At 31.7% G+C, this 22,295-nt stretch overlaps 3 protein-coding genes across 7 annotated transcripts; all 3 read right to left on the bottom strand.

Moving 5' to 3' along the window:
• Positions 1–6,326: 6,326 nt before the first annotated feature.
• Positions 6,327–9,119, bottom strand: LOC105793989 (uncharacterized). 3 transcript variants are annotated; one of them, XM_052633534.1, is made up of 3 exons: positions 8,510–8,961; positions 7,967–8,066; positions 6,327–7,564 (listed from the first exon to the last, which is right to left on the bottom strand). In XM_052633534.1, exon 3 carries the CDS (start codon positions 7,522–7,524, stop codon positions 6,460–6,462), a length of 1,065 nt encoding a protein of 354 aa, XP_052489494.1. In that variant the 5' UTR covers positions 7,525–7,564; positions 7,967–8,066; positions 8,510–8,961; the 3' UTR covers positions 6,327–6,459. The 3 variants fall into 3 exon arrangements, with proteins under 3 accessions (XP_052489494.1, XP_052489493.1, XP_052489492.1); XM_052633533.1 differs by adding an exon at positions 8,987–9,119 and having other exon boundaries at positions 6,327–8,597; XM_052633532.1 differs by having other exon boundaries at positions 6,327–8,066.
• A 79-nt stretch (positions 9,120–9,198) lies between these two features.
• LOC105793973 (uncharacterized) lies at positions 9,199–13,228 on the bottom strand. 3 transcript variants are annotated; one of them, XM_052633536.1, is made up of 10 exons: positions 13,040–13,121; positions 12,872–12,939; positions 12,424–12,626; positions 12,135–12,254; positions 11,236–11,309; positions 11,088–11,145; positions 10,911–11,012; positions 10,313–10,424; positions 10,180–10,197; positions 9,199–9,571 (listed from the first exon to the last, which is right to left on the bottom strand). In XM_052633536.1, exons 3-10 carry the CDS (start codon positions 12,458–12,460, stop codon positions 9,451–9,453), a joined length of 642 nt encoding a protein of 213 aa, XP_052489496.1. In that variant the 5' UTR covers positions 12,461–12,626; positions 12,872–12,939; positions 13,040–13,121; the 3' UTR covers positions 9,199–9,450. The 3 variants fall into 3 exon arrangements, with proteins under 3 accessions (XP_052489496.1, XP_052489495.1, XP_012478357.1); XM_052633535.1 differs by lacking the exon at positions 12,424–12,626 and having other exon boundaries at positions 13,040–13,228; XM_012622903.2 differs by lacking the exons at positions 10,180–10,197; positions 12,424–12,626 and having other exon boundaries at positions 13,040–13,215.
• Positions 13,229–16,833: 3,605 nt separating this feature from the next.
• LOC105793990 (uncharacterized) lies at positions 16,834–21,785 on the bottom strand. Its single transcript, XM_052633918.1, has 4 exons — positions 21,625–21,785; positions 19,021–19,125; positions 18,614–18,878; positions 16,834–18,003 (listed from the first exon to the last, which is right to left on the bottom strand). The coding sequence occupies exons 1-4, from the start codon at positions 21,783–21,785 to the stop codon at positions 17,878–17,880; spliced, it is 657 nt and encodes a 218-aa protein (XP_052489878.1). The 3' UTR covers positions 16,834–17,877.
• Positions 21,786–22,295: the final 510 nt, after the last annotated feature.

The following is a 22,295-nucleotide window of genomic DNA, read 5'->3' as shown; positions in this document are numbered from 1 at the left end:
TGTGTCCCCTGCACTTTGAAAAAATTTCAATGTTTTTCTGAAAATCCTTTGAGCACTCGGTTTAGTCCCGAACCACTTTTAATGTCTTTTTGGGGCCTCGAGGACTCGTATTAGGGACTATATGAATGAATTTGAATGGTTTTTAATTTGAATGAGAAATGAATATGAAATGTATGATTGTTTGATTCTATAAGTCCGGTAATACTCTGTAACCATATTCCAGTGTTGGATACGGGTTAGGGGCGTTACACATACCCTCATATTTACCGTCACAACAGTCATCTCATCATGTTCATATTTCATACATCATAATCCTCATTATCACAATTCACAAAAATATTTATCACTCATTTAGTATAGGTAAAAGAACACTTACACTCGGAATTTAGAGAAGGGGTTTAGGCTACCTCTAAATTCCCAAGTACACAACGAATCGCTTACGAGAAGATATTCCAAAACACTCATCGAAATATTCACTTTTACTGAAAAACTGAAATCTTAGGCAAGCTTTTCTTTGTCTTTATCCCTACTCGTTGAAGGTCCTATTGACTCCAACGCTTCAACAAGACAAACCACACAAACACACATTCAACAATTACACATCAACTTCATTAAAGCAGCCACAAAAATAAGCCTAAGCTACCTTATCTTTTAACCGAAACTTTCAACATAGAAAACTTTAGATTTGAATAACTCAGTCTACGCCTACTCTTTTCACATGAAATGAATTCCATTCATCTACATATTCATCTACGACTAATTATCAACTTTTAAACTACACAAAACTACACTTCTAAATGTATCGAAATATTTCGACAAGTTTTGGCCTTTGTGACGAAAATTCATTAAAAATCAAGAATTTCTTAACGAAACTTCAAAGTAACTTTAGAAAGCTTCTAGTTAGGTTAAAACTAATTGAAAAACACTTTAAAACCAAGTTTTTATCCACAAACCCGAAATTCACCATTAAAGACTCAATTTTTGGCTTTTGTTTAAAACATGTGCTTCACTGGCTAAAATTTCAGTTTAAGGGACTAGATATCACTTAAACTCATAGAAAGTCGAATGGTTACCTTCGATGGAAGAAAAATTAGCATTGATGCAAATTCAAAAACTCACGTTTTGGAGAAGATGATGAAGATGATGAGGTTTGGGTGATTATCTAGGTTTTTATGGAGATTTAAGGCTCAATGGTGTTAGAATTCAAAAGTAATTAGGAATTGAAGATCAAAAGAAATTAAAAGAGCAATAGAAGAGCAAAAACAACACAAGCAAGTGAGGAGCAAAACTTAACTTGAAACAAAGTTGTTGAGCGGAGGTTTTTAGGTTGATTTTGAAATTCTAGTCTAATTGCTTCATAGAAACTCCCAGTTTTAGCTATTTTACAATTCAGTCCTATTTTCAAAATCAAGGATATTTAAGACTCATTTTTAGAAATTGACTTGATTTTATGAAAACCATTGTTGAAAACATTATCGATTACCAAACTTATGAAATACCGAGTTCATATAGGCCAAAATTCCAAAAATACCCCTAAAACTCTTAGGCTCTATTTTGGGGTGTGACATAAACATGTACATACTACCACCCCGGGTGTGTTAGGCAATGGTGGTTTTCATAATTTGGTTATTCTGTCATCCCAGGTTTCCCAGCAATGATGGCTATATATGTACATTCTACCACCTTGGGTTTCCGGGCAATGATGGTTTCAAATCATTGTACCCTATGGCATGACAACTATATATGATCGAGTCCGAACAACTAATAAGGTAATCATTATTTCAATTACATTTTATACTCAATTTGCATATCATCATTATCAATTCACATATAAAACCAATACCACATAGCATAGTTCAAACCATTTTCATTTCATATATCATGTTTCAATTGAATCAGGCTACTTTCTATTTCATTCAATTTAGTTCGTTATCTCAATATTCAATATTAATTACAGCAAACCAATTAAAACAATCGTTATATAGTCACATCGATACTCAATCATGCAATTAACATGAATATGCAAATAATTAAATTGATCTCGAATCATAAAAGTACAAATTGAGTCCTCGCATCACTCATTGACTACTCTCATTTTTTCTTTTCTTTTCGACAGCCTGACGTTGTCTTTAACTACGTACAATAATACAAAAAATAAACAATATCAACGTTCATCTAATTTACATTCAAATACAAAGCCAAGCATATTTTGTATGTTATTCAATTTAGTTTATATACTCGGGATATGCATATCTTTCGATATTTAGCATCGGATCAAAATCTGATTTCACATTCTTTCATTAGGGACCTTATACTTTCTATTCATATCACAATGTCATGATAGATTTTCAATTTATTCAATTTAGTCCTAATGTTACAAAGTTAACTATCAAGCTTTTTAGTTTTAAAATTTAGTCTTTATCATGATCTAAGTTTAATTTTTATCAATTTCAAGCCTAATTCGTCAATTTCTCAACAATGGCAACTTGTTAAAAATTCAACAATTGAACAAATTAATACATGGACTAACTAAATCAAGTTCCCATGATCATAAATCTATAAAAATTAAAGAAAAATTGCTTAAAGACTTACTTGAATCTTTGGTCGAATGCTTAAGAGAATTCAAAGGTTTCTTTTTTCTTTTTTTTTAGCAATGGTGGACGGTGGTGACTTTGGGAAGATGATGATTCTTTCATCTTTCCATGATTTAATTAACTTTGTTTATTTAATATAATTATAATTATATTAGGTTATCATTAACATCGTCACCATCCACTATTTAAAATTGGTTTGTTAATCATTTTAGCCCTTTTGATAATTGCTATATAAGTCCCCAAGCCTTTTCTTATTTAAAACTCAATAGCGATTAAACTTTTACAATTTAGTCTCTAGGCTTTAATTAGCTACTTTTTCAACGAAATTATTTAACCGATATTTATTATAGTTTCATATTAACTCTTTAAATATTTACAGACTCAGTTTACAGAAATGAAGTTCGGAAACTGCGTTTTCCAATACCACTAAAATTTGAATCGTTACAGTTCTAATTAATTTGGTTTAGATTATTGGCATAAGAATATAGCTTACTAATTAGATCGAGTTAGTTATTTAGTTGCTCAAAAGAGAATTGAGAGAATTTTAGTAGTCACATTAGTAACCACCTATATTAGGATAAATTGGGTGGAGATAAAACAATTAGCTAATAAATTAGATAAAATTGTAATCCTAAACTTTTATTATTGATTGATTAGATTATAAAGTAACAATTGATTATTAATGTCATAATTTGTAATAGCTCCTCGTAGGAACAATATTTTTATAGTACTTATCACGATACATATATTTACGTATGCGATATTCAACCAATAATTATGTTTGCATTTATTTTCTATTATATAACAATTTTGTAAAAGAATTATTATTCATATTTTTATTATTTATACCAAAAATATTCAATTATAAAAATGTAGTATTGATTCATATAAATATATGTTTATTAAATTATTATAAAAATCATAATTATATTTGTGGAAATAAAAATAATAACAAAAACAAATTTGCTTCTCTGTTTAATTTTTAATTGATAGAAAAGAAATCCTAGTGATGTGTGTATAAGGGGTTAGAAAGTAACAACGGTAGGTTTTTCTTCCAGAGAAAATTAGGGGATGTGGTGAGGTTAACCAATCTTAGAACTTGTTATTCAAATGGTGTTTTATTCAAGTTAGCTAGTATCGTATTGATGGATATACTGTTTTTCTATTGGTACTAATATGTACTTGTACTAGTTTATTTTAGTGTATCGTTTCAGATTTATCATTATTTTTGTAAAACATGTGATATATGCATATAAAATGTATTTACAAATAGCAAATAATTAGATTAAATAGATCTCAACTATAAAATACCCATCAAAAATAAAATTTGGTTGGAATGGTAAAGAAAAGATTTTATAAGCTTCACAAATACTGTGGGGTGTGCCTCATATTTCTGGGCAAACCAGAGACGAAATAGAACCCATGTCACGACGAGGAGCCTCGAGATGACGCGACAGTGTTGAAACAATGAAATAGAGACGACGTCGTGATGAGGCAATTCTTGACATTGCAACAAGGTGATTCTCAACGTTGCGATGTGGCGATAAGTATTCAACTTAAATTGGGTTTATTCCCCTAGTTAAGCTCTGTTATTTTTCCCAATTAAACTTTAATTAGTCTAGGAATATTTAAGTCATATTAGGACTTTAATATTAGCCCATTTAAAGGGTCTTTGTAACCCTCTTTAAGAGTTAACAGAATATCTCTTACGTGAGTTTTGGGGAGGGTTTTTGAGAGAGTCTTGTACTCGGGTTTTGTGTTTTTGCTCTGGAGATTATTTTCTCCATTTTATACACTTCGGTTTTTATCGTTTTAGTGAAGTTTATTTCGCCCGTGATTTTTTATCCTCTTCGGATGAGTCTTTCCATATAATATTTACGTGTTCGATCTTCTCTATTTTTCTTACTCGTTATTTATATGAGTTAATCCCAACAAATATAATCCATCATTAAACAACTCAAAATAAGCAACATAAATTAAATTTTCTCAAAAGTCCTCTTTGACATTGTATTTTGTTTTCATCTACACTAATCGATGAACTTATATACTTAATTATAGGCCCAATTTAGTTTTATTAAAATGTGAAATAGAAGAAGAAGAATTTCACATTTTAATGATAAAATTATATTATTTTACTATTTAAGTCATTGCATTCATTTTAATTATTTCACCAATTTATAATTTTATTTCAAATTCTAAACACTACTAATTTTATAATATATATGAAAGGTAAATTCATCACTTAATTTAAAAATAAACAAAATTTGATTTAATTTATGTGAAGGAAATGAGCGAATGGGTTATCTCCATAATAAACCCTCCATCATTTTAAAATTATTCACCAAGTTCTTTCACTTTTTATATTTGCCTTATTAGTCCTTTTCATTTCACTGTTTTTGATCTTTTCAAAAATTTATCTCCATAATTACAATAACAGTCCCTAATATATTAACAAATTTAAAAAATTCTTACAAACCAATTAATTGGGAAAATATTACTGAAAATTAGCAAAATAATTATGAAATTTCTAGATTTTATTATAAGAAAACATTAAAAAATAATATTGTACACATCCAATTATAAATATTATTAAACAAAATTATTTCCATGTTTTGCAAAACTCAAATTGATTTTCACCTATTTTGCAAAATGTAAATTCCTAATTATCTTATCTAAATTGAAACTCTAATTATCCTAATTTGATTTAAACTCCTAATTATTTAATCTACATAAAATCTAATCTAAACTATTAAAAATAAACACATTCTTTTCTTTTCTACCCTTTTAACTTATCCAATTCACACTCTAATCTCTTAAAAAGATTAATTGCTAATTTAGTCCTTCATTAATTACTGAACATTCAATTTATTCTAATTATTGTACTCGTATTTAATAAAAATAAATAAATTATTTTCTCTAAAAAACTTCTAATAACATAAATTTATTAAAAAATACAATTCGTAAATTAAATGCAATCAAACTTTCATAATATATTTTAATTTCTTTATACCTGATATCTTCTCATCTTAAATATTTATTTAAACATTAATATTATTTTGATGTATTAAAGTCAATGATATATTATTTTATACCTACCTATATGCATCTATACTATAACTCAAGTGCCTAATTATATTATATTCGTCAATCAAATATAAACTTAATTGAAAATGTACTAAAAATTTATTTTATTACCTGAAAATTACTTCATATTAGATAATTTAAGTCAAGAAAAATATGAAATAAAATCCTGAGTATGATTATAATATATTTTAAATAAAAATAAAAAGTTAATATTAACCATTTAATCAAATACCCATATTTAATCAATGAAATTTATTAAAGAGAAAACTTACATATAAAATCTTCTTCCTTTTTCTTGTGGTAGCCAAATTTTCCTTGGAGAAAAACCTCCATTTTGCATTTTCTTCTTCCTAAGTTCCATAAATTTCTACCTTCTCTTCACAAATTCATTCATAAGAAAGAATGGAAAGAAAAGAGGATAGATGTAGAGATGATAGTGAACATTTAGAAAGAAGGTGCAGGTAAGTAGATTTTAACCATAAATATCACTCTTTTAATTGTACTTATAAGTTGATACACAATTTGTAAAAGTTTTAAATTTCACGAATAGGTTAAAAGTATAACATGTATTTTATAAAATATAGTAAAATAAAAAAAGATGTTTGTCACATTTTCAACCCTACTTATGAAGTCTAAAAACACTACAAATTATGTTTTAAATAATTACTCTAAAATTTTAATTAATTTATACATAAAGTGTTCATATAATTTTCACCATTTATATATCAAATAAAAAGCAAATCCAAATCTTTAAATCCATGCAACATAAGAGAAGAACCTTTTACTTGGCATACTTAGCCCCATAACCCATACAAAGCAACAACTTGGGTCTATATTGTATGAGTGTGGTTAGGGTGACTTCAGGTACCCTCTTTTCCTCTTTGTATTGGGTAATTCCCACGGCCTTCAAGCTAAATTTCCTTTTAAGTTTAGGCCTCGACTGTGTTCCATTTGCACAACATTTAGGCTTGTTTTCATTTCTCATTGATCCACTCCTAAACAGGAAGTTCTTGATTTTCTGACCCTTGGTTTGCTTAGCATGAGTGTCTCCTCCCTCCATTGTTGAACTTGAATCCACCTCACTTGGTTTTGTGGGTTTTCCATTCCCAACTTTCACAAGCCTTGCTCGCCTTGCAAAAAGAACTCCTTTGGGCTCTGCCAGCTTTAGTTCCCTTTTCTTCACCTGTTGTTGACGACCCATTTGCCGGTTCTGGTCTGGAACCGATTGTTTCCTTGGTAATATGAGACCCATTTGATTGATTCGATGCTGGCTTGTCCCTGAATACTCATTGGTTTCTTTTGGTGTTGTACCCCTCTCCCTAAATGGTGACATGGAACGAGACCGTCTATGGGTTCTCCCTTGGTTTTCTTCCTTCACATTCTTCAAAGCTACCATGAAAGGATCAAAATCATCGTTCCACAAGCTCCTACGTTGAAATGGAAGTCTTAGGACACCAGTAGGTGGCGACCTAGGGGATGACCAAGTAGAGCTATTAGAATATTGATGTCTAGGAGGAGGCTTCAATGGCATCACTTTCCCATCTGCAAACAGTTCATCAGCAAACGCCATGGTAGGAAGTGGTTCCTTAACACCACCATGGTTTTGATTTGGTTCCTCCGGTTGGGACTCAGGCTCATATTCATCAACATTGAAATGACGACTGGTTTCAAACTCGAACTCATCAACATTGGGACTGGTTTCATATGCAACCTTGAGAGCCCTCCTGGTGGGACTTGTTGGGACACTGAAGAAACACAAACCTTCCACTTCCAGGCTGATTCTATTGGGGCTAGCTGGAGCACTCATGTAGAAAGGATCATTTGGCGTTTGAGGTGTCATTTCCATCCTGCAAAACCCTTGTCTGTCTGGCTTGGAAAACAAACTCCTGAATTGAAGGAGAAACCCCATACTGACATGAATGTATATATACCAAAATCTGGGTCAACACCTTCCAAATTATACTTCAAAGCTTGGAAACTAGATTTTAGTAAGATATAGAGGCGAAATTCCGGGTTTATGTTTCCAACAGCTTGCTGAAGATTACATTCAAAGGGGCAACAACTTTTGTAGGACTAATAGTTTATCATTTTCTTGACTAAATAAATATTATAGACAACTATGCCTGAGCATGTTGTTTTGTGGATGATCCAAAACCAAATATTTGTCTTACCACCAAGATACCTGCTTTTGTATTTTGTAAACTATTTTATAAAAAAAAAAAAAAAGTTTTACTAGTTTTTGCCTTGATTTAGATGTAAATGATTGCCATGGAAATCAAACATCCTACCTCTGATTGTCAATTTATTACACTTGGGTCACGGAGTTTGATACAAGTTTGAAATCAACTAAAGAAATGCAGGCACTTAGATATCAGTCAACCTGAAAACCTGCTCGTGACATATTCAAACCAGAATATGAATATAATGCTAGAATACGTATTTTAATGGCAATAACAAAACATTAGGGTTACATGTATTTTAATGAATCTTCCTTTTAAAGAAAAAACCCCTCGCCCTCCCCTTTTAGACCATTGTCCAAATTAACCTACAAAAAAATGTCTCTATGTATACTTATATCACAAACCAATTCTAATATATAGCAACTGTCACATTAACAGTTCCTTTACAAGGTTATGACTCAAAAGAAATGTTTCTAGAACTAAACCGGTAGACAAATTGGTTCGATAAAAAATTATTAAAATTTAAAAAGAAAAATAATTCAACTAATTTTTTAATTGGCTCAATCGATTTCTGATCTAACCAATTTAATACCATTTTCCGGAATAATACTCCAATCGATTTCAATTCAAATATGATGAAAAGGATCTCACCCAAATGTATGTGGGTAATTGGTATTGACGCTGACCTCTCTGGTGGCTTGGCCCTCTTGAAACCTGACTCCTCATCATGTTGCTCAATCTGCGGAGGCACTTTTTACTCGCAATTTAAAGCAATCATGGCATTTAATACCACATGGTTCTCAAGTTCTCATTATTCATGAGGCAACCGGAACATCTTTAGTGATTCAGGCAGTCTCATTATTCACTAGCCTTAGCAAATGGTTCTTTCAGATTGTAGATTTCGAGTTGAGTGAAAGATAAAGTTTGATTTAAGCAAGGTTGCCCTAATTTTATATAATTTCAGATGAAGGTAAATCCATTACTTGTTGCGGAGATTGGTTCCATCAAGTTCACAGTTTATAAAGGTGTTCATCTTTGCATTGCCACCCTTTCAACTGTTAACCATTTTATTAAGGCCGATTTCAATGGTTCATGGTATGAAAATGCTAAATTATAGCTGGTTCTTACCAAGTTGTTATGTGTCATGGTCCACACCAACCTAATACACAACCAATGAAGGATTCATGGCTCCTCTCTACGACCATAAAACTTCTTTTTTTGTGTGTATTTCCACCATTGTTGATGTGATGTTCAAATGAGGCTCTTGAATTATCTTGACATAAACATACAATTCAACCCACTGCTGCAGTGCAACTATTTCCAGCCCTAGGGTGTAAGTATGAGCATAAAATACTTGGGATCTATTATAAATAACAAGAGATTTTGGAAGCATTAAACTTGCTTGCCTTCTAAAATCGTTTCCAGTCAAACATCAATCCTTAGGTGGCAAGAATGTCACAGACAACCGGGTAAGCCATTTTCACACAGATCACATTCCTTTCTTCCACAATCATGTGCGTTACTAGCTTCTATAGATATCGAGTCATGAACCCAAGTTCCCACAGTCCAATAATATTCATCACCTCTAGGCTCTAGCAGAGTGTGATTTCGAAGATGACTCCTTCAAGATTTCCAACCATAGACCTTGTCCCAGCTACTTCGTTTATCAGCATACCATGTCGAGTAGCTTCCGAAATAACCATCAAATCCATCCTGCATACAAATTCCACAACATGATCATGCTTTAAAAAAAAAGGACAGGAAAGAAAGCTTGGTCTGCAACAGTATATCAACTAAAAGTCTAGAATATCCGGCACATTGAAAGTAGTAAGAAAGCAATAAAACCCAATGTTAAAGCTCTAGGGCATGTAAGAAAGAAGGGTACAAAAGGAAGGTACGGAACAATTTAGGCAGAGGCAACCAGGTTTAAATTTTATAAATCTTAACTGTTGCAGTCATTTCAGCTAAGTCTGAACAGCAGGACAGCCTCTAACATGTGAAGGTTATAAATCTTAAAAGCAGAGAGAAATCCTCAACTTTTAACAAGTTCATAATATGTTTGGGGCATCCCATTTATATCATTTAAATTTTTATGTTGTTGGAGTTATAAGTCATGAGAATAGGTGATCATTTTCATAGAAATGTACAAGCATAATCCTCGGTGAATGACAACAACCCCAACAGGAGTCAGGGGTGAACCTTTAAACATGGATCAGATTAAAATTTGCCTAAACCACAAAATTTACCCTCTATCTAGAAAAGATAATTCAATTATCAATAACAAAATAAGAAACAATATACCACCATGCTTAAAAGGTTACCTGCATAAAAGTGTACCGCTGGATAGAGGTTCAAAGCAATTTTTATGCCATTCTTGCATTGTGAAGATGACGGATTTATCATAGATACGAGTCAGTAATCACAAGAGGGAGGAAAAGAGACTATAAGACTTACATTTTGGCTCGTGATACATATGCTAGTATGAATTTGCAATGTCCGCGTCCCCTGTTCTTCAGGAGCTGTTCTACAGTATCAAAAAGCAAAGGAACACTTGACTGCTGGAAGCTTGGATATTGTCAAGGACAAACTTTACATTTCAAGTTCTCAAGGAAGCTAACAAAAAGAATGATTAACCATTAAAGACAGGAAATGCAGCTTTTTACAACCATCAAGTTTGATGCCAATTCTTTGTGCAATTATAGATGATGGTCCAACCAGGTCAGCACATGACCAAACAGCACCTAACCTAGGGTCCACTTTTATGCCACAAAGCAGAACACACTTCTGCTTAGATAACAGCTTCTACTACAAACCAAATGCACAGAAAATGGCTTGGTAATTAGTATCTAATCTAAGTTATCATCAAGAAACAGATTGAATGGAATGGTAATGTTAGAATGGAGTTCAGTTCTCAGATAAATTTGATAGAGTTGCCTCATTCCTGGCTTCTGCAATATGTTAATCGAAATTTCATCCTTCAAAAGCTCAATCTTTTGACTTGTATTTTATAAATTGCTTGAGAAAAAGAACTGACTAGCAGTAATCAGGATATAAATGTCAGCACCAAGTATCAATTCAAAACCTCCAGGATATTTGTGTAAAATCCTGTTAATCTGATCAGAATTTCCCCACTCCAGCTTCTCAGCTTCTAGTGCTGCATGAAAGATGTGAAAAAAGGACATCAGCTAGTCCACAATGAGCATTCTCAATCAAAGCTTATTTCTCTCACCAGCACAACAACTAGGATTTTCAGAAGATACATTCAGCTCTATGTTTCTCCTAAGGATCTGTATATGATAAAACAATGGTAAAAATTAGAGAATGTGATAAGAGCTACCAAATACATACCTAGCACTCAAATTAAATTTATATCTTGCCTTCAGCACTTCTTCATTATGATCAGTCAGAAGAATTTGACGACAAAATCTGCTGCAGAGCATGCCAGTGATACCTATATAGCAGGTGACAGTATTCGACATCATCAAGGTAAAACAGAGGATCAAAACTATAAACTGCGTAATGAATTGATGAATGCAATGAAATCCCATAGAACATTACAGGAAAACAAACTTCTAGAGAATGGGAACTACAAGCTAGAGTGGGGAAATCCAGTCCTTCAAACATAATTTTGGTACATACACTTGAGCGTGCTAAAAGAATTTGTTTTCTACTTATTAATTAACAAGTTCAACTATAAAACTCAAAGTTGCAAAACTTTTTTGCTCATAAAGGACTTACTTGAGCAATTAGAAATTGAGTTTTCATTAAGTTGACTATCCTATTATTTCAAAAAGCGAGCACAAAAACTAGAGACGATCTCACTAGTTAATCAAGAATCATAGAGAAACTAGACTCTGAAGGTGCATTGAGCATTGGTCATTGATCCTAATCAAGTTGTTTTAGATGATTTTTCAACAGAGCAATCGGTACAAGAAAAGGAAGGTCAATGAACAAAACTCCTTTGTCTCTTTCTTTGCAACCAAAATATCCGCATGACTGAAGATATACATACAAGCCACACATGCACATAAACATTCATGCTCCATATTGTTAAAGACAACAAAAGTAGAGGGTATGATATCACATTCCATGAATCTCCTCAATGCGATGAAAAGGTGCCCAGTTTTGAAGAATCAAAACAACTGGCATTCAAAGAAATAAGCAGATATAAGCAAGGATTTGGATTCAGATTCAGGTTGTTATCTAATTGTCAAATGCAACACTTTTAAGCAATCATAACTAGCAAATGAAAAAAGAAACAGCAAGTATGACTCACCCACACCAGAGCCTAATTCAATCATGGAACATCCTTGAAGCATCTCAGCGTTTTTAGAGAGATAATCATTCAAAAGCATTGCACCAGGCCATACCAATTGTCCTGTCAAATCAAAATCAGCTGTTTCGCAAATAGTTAGTATCTTAAGTATACAATTTCATAGCAAATGCCAGACACCCCCCCCCCCCAAAACAAAAAAAAAGAAGATAAAGAACACCCAATAATTAAGAAATATAATAATACGATATCAATGTAATGCTTAGCATACATATAACAGAACACAAGAGACCTTTAGGTGTAACTACAGCGTCCGAACGAAAATGCATCGAATAGCAATTGTTTTGGTTTTATATTGAATAGAAGGTGCGAGGCAGTGCCATGGAATTGCTATAATCCTTTGATCAGTTCACCCTTATTTTTTTCCACTTCCATTTCCTTTTATCCAACAATTACATTGCTCTAACTTCAAATCCAGTTATCCGTGAAAATTGCCTGACAATCAAGATGAAAGAATAACCCAGGAAACTATACAAAGACCATTTGTACCAGTATTTATGTCAATCTATATACACGCAGAATAACAAAAAAAAAAAACCTCACTTGAATAGTTAATTATAACCTGAAGCAAGAAAGTACAGAATCCGCAAATGAAAACACTAATAAGGAACCTTGATGACCCAAGTCATGATAAATTGAGTAACAAAGAAATGGGTTGTGGTTAAATAAAAAGGACTTACTAGAAGCTGAGTGAAGACAATAGAGCTGGAGAACATGAGACCCAAAGGTGAAAGAAGTTAGCTGGTAACTGCACACAATAACATATATGACATATATTTAAAGGTGAAGGAAGTTTGACAGGGAGTATAAGTATGAGCATGAGCATGAGAGGAAGGGTGTGAAAGTACTTGTCATTGATGAAGAAAGATCCGTCCAACCACACAATATCTTCTTCTTCCTCTTCATGATTTACCATTTTCTACCTTTCCCCTGCACAACTAGAAAGCGTCGAATTGTGCCCCTGTTGCTCTTAGGGCGCAAAATGGATCTTTAGGCCAACCATAATAAGCCCCTGCTCATGGACCAGGCCTGAGGCTTTTGTTTTCTCCGTCGAAAACGATTAAACACGATCTTTTTAAAATTAAAATTATTGTATTTAATTTTAGAATGTTTTTTTATTATGTTTTTCTTTTAAAAATACTTTTATTACGTTTTTATATGTTATTTATTTATTAAATTATAATTAATGTTTAAAATAAATATTGACGGAGAAAATATGATTTTAATATTTGATTTGTCGTCGATGTATAGATTTATTGTACTATCGTTAGTAATAAAATGATGTGTCATTATTGGTGTAAAATAAAAAATATTGAAGAATTTGAAAATAAATATCATTAATTTTATTAAACATAATTAAATTTTAATTATAATCATTTTGTTTTTCTTTCAGGTTTCGGATTATGAAATTGAGGTTTTAAGTTTTGAGTTTCATATTTGATGTTTTCTTCTCTTTTTTTATGTTTAATGATTATAATTAATATTTATATTTTAAAATAAAGGTATTTACATTTATTTTAAATCCTTTAATATTTTTTTGTTTTTCACAAATTAAGATGTGTCATCTTAGTATTAATTGATAGTGCATGAGACCTATGCATCGAAATATTATCTCTTTTATATATGCGGTTGGATTCAAACCTCCGTTTGTTTGCCAGTAAAATGTTCTCTAGAAAATGATTTTTGAAAATTGATTTGCTTTTTTAGTGTTTGGATGAATCTGTGTAAAATATTTTCTGTTGTTTGGCAAATTTTCTAAAAATATTTTCTGGAAAAGTTGTTTTTACATATATTAATAAATTTATATTTTAAATTGCTTTTACATATATTGCAATGATTTATTTAAAATCAAATTAAATATAAAATAATACTCAATTATGATTTTTTATTTAGATAATGATATTTTACTAACATTATTTATTTTTCTTATTACAAAATTATATACTTTTACGATAAAACAAATTTTACAGATCATTATTTATAATTATTTAATAAATTATGAATCCTATACATCATAAAAACTAAATAAACAATTATATTTTATATATAATAATTTACTTTAGGGCATGTAAGCTGTTCGAGGACATGGATTGGTAAATCAACATTTGGTCTTGATTTATTTAAAATTAAATATTTGAACCTATTATTCAAAAAAAAACAAATTCTACCGTGGACCTAGATATCAAATATTCGAATACTAATAATATCAGCATATACGAATACAAACATATCCAGATAAAATAAAATAAAAAATTAAATATCTAAACTGAATCTATACTATTACTATCCATCATCTCAAGTGACTTCAGCTTGGAATTAAAGAAATGCCTAGCTAATTTCGAGTTCATTCTGTCCTTGAGGGAAAACCCAAAAACTATATGGAAAAGAAATACAATACCAGAAGCAGTCATCAGTGCAAACAAATGGCATTAAATGTCATTCTACATATTATGGGGAGCAACTCCATTGTCAAAGAAACCCAATTTCTCACATCAAAGCCATGACGAACCTTTTTTTTAATACCACCATGAATGTCTACAAGCACTATGAACCACTTCAAACATTTTCCGACCTATACTAAAGAGTACAATTACATGTCAAGGATGAGCTGAAAGGGACAGGCGATTTTCCTGGCATACTATATAAAAATATTTTCACCTCTAAAATGGGGTTTTTTACATAAATAGGTTGAAAAAAAAATTTACTGAAATAGGGTGTCAGAAAAAGTATTTACCAAAATGGGTTACTTTTTTCATTGGAGCCTATTAGATAGGCGCCAATGAATAAAAAAATAATAAATTTTTTTTTGAATAAAATATTTTTTTATATTTTTTAATAATTTTTTAAAAAATACGGGTCAAAATACTGGTCAACAGGTCGGTCGGTCGGTGGCGCCTATCGGTGGCGCCAATGAAGGTGCCTCATAGAGAGGCGCCAATGAAGGTGCCTTATAGAGAGGCGCCATTACTAGACCTGTCCATGGGCCGGGCCGGGCCCAAAAAAATTTCGGCCCGACTCCTAGGCCCGGCTCGAAATATGGGCCTAAAATTTTGTCCAATAAACACCAAAAATTTTTAAAATAAAAAAAAAGTATTTTAAAAATAAAAAATAAAAATATATTTATTGTATTCGGGCCGAACCCTCCTATATTTCGGGCGGGCCATCGGGCCGGGCCGCCCAGCCCATGGACAGGTCTATGGCGCCGAAGGCCTCATAAATTTAGGATTATGTTATAAATTTTTGTGTTTGTAATTATTTAAAATTTAATTTATTAGTAATAAATTACTAAATTACTAATAAGTTACTAATAAATTTATAACATAATCTTAAATTACTAACAAATTAATTATAAAATAATTACAATATTCATACAAAAAATTACAATATTACAATATATACCGACATTCAATATTCATACAAAATTATAATATTACAATATTCATACAAAATTACAAAATTACAATATTCATATAAAATTGCAATATTTTTTGTTATTAATTATTAATTATAAATTATCTATATTTAGTATGAATATTGTAATTTTTTTGTATGAATATTGTAATATTATAATTTTGTATGAATATTGCAATTTTTTGTATGAATATTGTAATATTATAATTTTGTATGAATATTGTAATGTCGGTATATATTGTAATATTGTAATTTTTGTATGAATATTGTAATTATTTTATAATTAATTTGTTAGTAAATTAGGATTATGTTATAAATTTATTAGTAACTTATTAGTAATTTAGTAATTTATTACTAATAAATTAAATTTTAAATAATTACAAACACAAAAATTTATAACATAATCCTAAATTTATGAGGCCTTCATTGGCACCTAGACCTGTCCATGGGCCGGGCCGGGCCCAAAAAAAATTTTGGCCCGACTCCTAGGCCCGGACTCGACCCAAAATATGGGCCTAAAATTTTGTCCAGACCCGGCCCGGGTAAAAATCATAGGCCCAAGTCCGGCCCAGCCCGGCCCATTGGCGCCTCTCAGAATGGCACCACCATTGGCGCCTCCCAGGTAGGCACCACCATTGGCGCCTCCCAGATAGGCGCCAATACTATGTATTATACGGGTTCTATACTAACCCGAAAAAGTATAAAATTATATTTTATTCAAAAAAAATTTATTATTATTTTATTCATTGGCGCCTATCTAATAGGCTCCAATGAAAAAAGTAACCCATTTTGGTAAATACTTTTTCTGACACCCTATTTCAGTAAATTTTTTTTTTCAACCTATTTATGTAAAAAACCCTCTAAAATGCTTTTGTGTCTATTACAGACGGGTTTAACTTGAAAAATCAATGGCCATTATGGCCTGGAGTCTTTTATCATCAAACCCTTTCGAGAAAAACCTTATCATGTAATGGTTCTCTCTCTTGAATCAATAATCATTCCCCAAAACAATGCAAAACTTCAAGCAGGTATATGGGGTTATCCTTTTTTTTTTCTCAGCCAATGTGTTCACATATAGCCCCCTTTGCCATATATTACCCTTCAATTACAGCTATTCCTGCCATCAGGAATCATTTTATGGGGATATGGGCGAACTCAAAACCGACCTCAAACCGCAAATATTTTACACTTGATTGGGATTATATTTGGGCACACAAGGCGCAATAAACCAAGTTGCTAATTGTAAACACTATAACCTGTTAAAGCCTATGCATCCTTTTTCTTAACCATTAAATTGAAGTTTCTGGTTTTGGGAGCCATGTTCCTTCTGAGAAGCCTACAAGTTTAGTGGCTGTTTGTTGAACTAAGCAAAGGGCTGGGAGTAGAGAGAATTCATAAAACCTGCAAATGGATAGACATATATTTAATACAGAAAAAGAACTTTAAAAGGTCACTGTGTGTAGCCCAAAAATGAAGTGAGTTTTAGCCGACAGACAATGACTAGCAGTTCAAATTCACAAGAATATCTGGGCTGCTTTCTAGTTAGAAAACGAATTTTAAAATCTTGCAAGCTTGATAATTTTATAGACAATAACTCCCTATCAATATGCGATAGTACAAGAAGCAACCTGAAACTGAAGCTGGTTGGGATTCACACTAGAATCAATCAAACAAGGTCAGAAAACAATCATTGAAATTACAAATCAATAAGCATGAGAAAGAAGTATAAGAAAACTTGAGCCAATTCAAAATGCATAAACAAAAAATGCTCGTAATAGCAGCACAAATACATGTACAGACCAACAAACAAATGATCTATAATACATATGAAAAAGGGGAGTGATTACCTAGGACACAAAATTAAACATTATCATTCAATTGAATCAAAATACACCTACAAACCAACAAACAAACGTAAATTTATACTAAAATCAACGATTAAGTTCTCTTTTGGAAAATACAAAGGTATTAACTGTCTTGTTGTGATCATGAATCTATTTACAATATTAGATATGATTTTGTCATTTGTCTGTTATTACATGAAGGGATACCATTTAATATAACACTACCTTAAAAATAAAATGAATATAGAGTCCAAAACTAAGGAAGTTGATGTTAATGAAGAAAAATGCTTCGTAAGCCTATCACAAACTATTGCAAACAAATTACAGCCTATAACATCAAAATTAAGAAAAAAAAAGATAGATAGAAACATTGAAGAAAGAAGTGACAAACTCAACAAGCAAAACCACTTAAGTTTCGGGTTTTAAGAGCACTAAAAACTAACCTCCAACCTTAGTAAATCTGAGAGAGCAAAAGAAACACTTGTATTACAAAAGCTATTTGGCTTCAGCTTGAAAAAACTTGAATTCATCTTAACCATCGTCAAATCAAGCTCGACCTAGTGAAAGAGCTGAATTTCAGTATTTGAGTCAATTAGTTTAAGAGCTTAATCGATCTTTTTTCTTTTTAATTACTATTGTTTCAATTTGAATCCAAACTTGAGTATAAAAACTGAGTTTATATTTCACTTTATTTGAGGCTCATCCAGTTCGACTATTATCTCAAATTGCTTCAGCTATTAAAGTAAAATTCAATCAAACTCAAGTTGAGCTTCGTCTCATTGAGAAAGAACGAAGCGTCATTTAACTTTCCATCCATTTTTTAACCCGAATTTCTCATTTTCCATTCCTTTCTCAGAGACCACACAAACTGTCCTTTTCATTCAGTTCAGATAAAGCATAAAAATAAAGCATTAGATACTTATAACCCAACTTCTGTATGTAGTAAAAATCTGAACTGTAAAGACTAAATTCACTGTATTTTCCCATCCATTTTCTAACCAAACTTCTCCTTTTTCCATCCTTTCTCAGAAACCAAACAATGTCCCATTTTCATTAAGCATCATAATGCATCATTATATCCTTAAAACCCAACTTCCAAATTTAGTAAAAATCTGAACTTTATCACAAAATTATTAAAACACAGAGAAAGAGCAAAAAGAAAGGAACCTTGAGGATTTCATTGGATCTGAAGGCATGCCTAAGAAATTTAACTGCAGCCCAGAAATCATTTTTGGTCCAATCTCCATCATCTCCAAGTATTTGCATAGGGCAAGAGCCCTCCTTCTCCAGCTTTTCAATTAAAGCCCTGAGCCTCCGGTGTTGATGGTAAGTCTCAACAAGAAGCGTGGTATGGGTTTTGGAAGAGCAACCATCCGGCGGCCGCCGCGGCGTTGACGGTGATAAGCGAAGAGAGGATAGACAGCAACAATGCCTGGTTGATTTTAGGAAGTGGGTTTGGATGAGAATCGATTTCTTATTGTCACTATTAATTGAGGATTGCCATCTCAATGTAACTTTGCAGTCTAAATTCACGATCATTCAAAACAATAGAGAGAGAAAGAAAGGAACAGAACCTGTTGATAACAAGCACACCCAAGAAGAAGAAGCACACCCAAGATGAGGAAGAGAGGCTGATGTTGATGGACGAAGAGGAAATGAAATGAGAAGGAAATGAGAGGCTAACCCAATAAAAGGAATGGAAAATGTCTTACAGAAATAAAGAGTCTGTTTGATTGCCAGTAAAATATTTTTCGTAAAATGATTTCTGAAAAATGTTTTACTTTTCTCGTAAAATGATTTATTGGAAAATATTTTCGGTGTTTGATTGAATCTGTAAAATATTTTACGTGCTTGGCGATTTTTGAAAATATTTTTCGGAAAAGTTTTTTACATATATTAATATATATTAATAAATTTTTATATTTTAAATTATTTTTACATATATTGCAATAATTTATTTATAATAATACTCAATTATTAAGCTACAATATTAATCGTTATAAATTGAAAAAAACTAATATCAAATAAATTATTTGTAATTGTGTTAAAAAAACAAGTATTGAATAATTAAAAAAATAAGTTACTGGAAAATCGATAAACAGAAGCATTTTTCTACCGGAAATGAAAGAAGGAATGAAGGAGGCGATAGAGAGGAGAGCACGGAAAATGTCTTACGGAAATTGAAAGGGTAAGACATTTTCCCTAAAATGTAACCCATTTTCCCTTGTTTTGGAGTTCATTTTCCAAATGGAAAATATTTTCCGCCAATCAAACGCTGGAAAAGTTGGAAATGATTTTCCGGAAAATCAATTCCGTCAATCAAACAGACCCAAAATTTGTAAGACATTTTACGTAAAAAAAAGGGACAGTTTTCCGTGTTTTTGAAGTCTGATTTTCGGGAAAATGAATTTCTTTGTTAAATAAATACGGGAAAAGAAGGAAAATATTTTTCGAAAAATCAACTACTGTCAAACAAACAGACCCTTAATAATCAATATATTAAGATATTTCTAATGAATATTTGTATCTAAACTAATTTATCTACATTTACTTCGAATCTGTAACAAGTAGTAACTTAACATTTGAATTCGAATATCATCTGAGTCTGTAATGCAACAATGGGTGATAAATTCATTGAGATTTACTCTCATAATTGTGTTGTCAAAGATTAACACAAAGGGAGAAGTAGACCTGATCATGGGTCAAGTCACCTGCCCAAGCCTGAAGGTCTGCTTGAAATTGGGAGGGTTTGAGTAAAAATATAAGACTGAAAAATAGATTTGGACAAAAAAGTAAAGCCAATTTTCTAAACGGGCCAAGCATCGGGTAGGATTTTTTGGCTCAAGCTTGATCCGAATCAACCTAAATTTTTTTCAGGGTAAACTACAAAAATAGTCACTTTTGTTTGCCTCAGATTATATTTTAGTCACCTATGTTTGAAATGTTACATTTTAGTCACTTACGTTATCATTTTGTTACGAAATGGTCACTATACTGTTAAACTTCGTTACCTCCCTAATGACAATCCTACATGGCAATTCAAATGAGTTTTAAATACCAACTTGGATGTTCAGTTACTGAGATAAAAATATATTTTTAATTAAATAAATTTAATTTGGACTGCATGTAGGACAACCAAGTTGGCATTTAAAACACATTTGGAGTGCCACATACGGCCGTCGTTAGAGAGGTGACGGAACTTAATGGTAGAGTGACCGCTTCATAACAAAACGATAACGTAAGTGACTAAAATGTAATATGAGGCAAATAAACGTGACTACTTTTGTAGTTTATCCTTTTTTATGCTATTGTTTTGCTATTATATTGTTATTATTTTATTGTTATTATTTGGATATTGGATAACTATTGTTTTATTGTTAATTTTGTCACTATTTTAAAAATATTTGTTTGTTAAGTTGCAACAATCTTAGTGTTATTTAAGTATAAATTTTTGTTAATGTATTCCCAATTTGTTGAGAAACATTTATTTTAATATTTTTAGTGTATTTGATGTATTATATTTTTTAAATTTGTTTTATATAAAAAAAATTAATATGTGCGGGCCGAGTCGAGCTCGGACTCAAGTTTAATATTTTTAATTTAGATTAAGATTGGATAAAATTTTAAATCTATTTTTTTAAATCAAATTAAATTCAAACCTAAAATTTTATATCGATTTGATGTATTATGAGTTCTAAATGAAGAAAGCAACGGGCTTTATAGTTGTACAACATGTCTAGCAGGTGAACTACACTAGCTGGTTGTAGTAGAGTTGATGCTCAACATTCTGAATTTCAATCCCGATATTTTTGTTTGCTCTGTAGCACTGAAGAAATGTAATAGCGTTGTGTCTATCAATAAAAACTTGGTGCGTGTGAGTAGCCTGTCACATGAGTAAGAGGCGAGCCATAACCTTTTGAATTGGTAGAAATGGACAGACCTCTAGGGCCTGCACCAATGTCATTAATATATGCCTTTTTGTAGATGCATTTAATAAAAATGGTTGGGTTGACTTATTTAGGCTTTAGCAACTTTTCATGTCTTGCAGATGTTAGTTGAGAATCAGATCAACAGCTGTATTATGGGAGTGCAAATTGAATGATCTCACCCATTGTGGTCATCAGCATAGGGTTTCTTAACCCCCACCTCTCAGCAGAATTTCCTGGCCTGGTAGAGACTAGAGAGCCCTTACACTATTGTCCATTGGCACAAGCTCCTTTGGTATCTCATCCACAAATCCCCACCAATGGTCCTCTCCCTTCATCACAAACTGTATGGTCAATCTCCTTCGTTTGATTTCCTTCACCTCACACAATTCAACAACCACAACTTGGCCCATCACATTCCTACCTACACATCACAGTGCTCCAATACTTCTTTCCTAGATTTTCAACTCATCCTACTATGACAAGAAGTAGTATAAGTAAAACTTTACCTTATAAGTTTAGATAAATAATTATAAAAGAAAAAAATTAATTATATTTATTTTGTTTGGATAGATAAAATTAGCAAAGTAAAAAAATATTTATATTATTTGTTTGGTTAAACCGTAAAAGGTTAAGAAAATAATTGATTATAGTAATTTTGATTTCTATAATTTAATTTGGTGTAATTTAGTCCCTAGTTTTATACTGTTCAAATTGATAATACCATTAAAGTTGATGTGATTTCTTTTTGAAAAAAAAAATTATCTAAAAAGCATTCAGTTAATGTTTAAATTTATTATTTTTTGATACATTACAAATTAGGGGGTCGAGGAGAAGTCATCGTGAAAGCTTGAACCTTAAAGGTGTTAACATAGAGCTATAGCTGGATTTTCATATAGCTTGTTGGTGTGTCTAGTTAACGT

This window comes from Gossypium raimondii, chromosome 7 (assembly GCF_025698545.1).
Source record: "Gossypium raimondii isolate GPD5lz chromosome 7, ASM2569854v1, whole genome shotgun sequence".
Lineage (NCBI taxonomy): Eukaryota > Viridiplantae > Streptophyta > Magnoliopsida > Malvales > Malvaceae > Gossypium > Gossypium raimondii.
Note: the sequence above shows the minus strand (reverse complement) of the source record. Positions and strands in the feature narration are given on the sequence as shown.

Excerpts from the sequence above, each read along its gene's own strand:
- LOC105793989 (XM_052633533.1), bottom strand. The coding sequence starts at position 7,587 with ATGGGGTTTCTCCTTCAATTCAGGAGTTTGTTTTCCAAGCCAGACAGA.
- LOC105793990 (XM_052633918.1), bottom strand. The coding sequence starts at position 21,785 with ATGGGCCAAGTTGTGGTTGTTGAATTGTGTGAGGTGAAGGAAATCAAA. Across the intron at positions 18,879-19,020 it reads GGTGTGCTTGTTATCAACAG|GCATTGTTGCTGTCTATCCT; the intron begins GTTCTGTTCCTT and ends AAAATCAACCAG. Across the intron at positions 18,004-18,613 it reads GATCCAATGAAATCCTCAAG|GTCGAGCTTGATTTGACGAT; the intron begins GTTCCTTTCTTT and ends CTCTTTCACTAG.
- LOC105793973 (XM_052633535.1), bottom strand. The coding sequence starts at position 13,107 with ATGGTAAATCATGAAGAGGAAGAAGAAGATATTGTGTGGTTGGACGGA. Across the intron at positions 11,310-12,134 it reads TGAATTAGGCTCTGGTGTGG|GTATCACTGGCATGCTCTGC; the intron begins GTGAGTCATACT and ends CCTGCTATATAG. Across the intron at positions 11,013-11,087 it reads AAATCCTAGTTGTTGTGCTG|CACTAGAAGCTGAGAAGCTG; the intron begins GTGAGAGAAATA and ends TCTTTCATGCAG.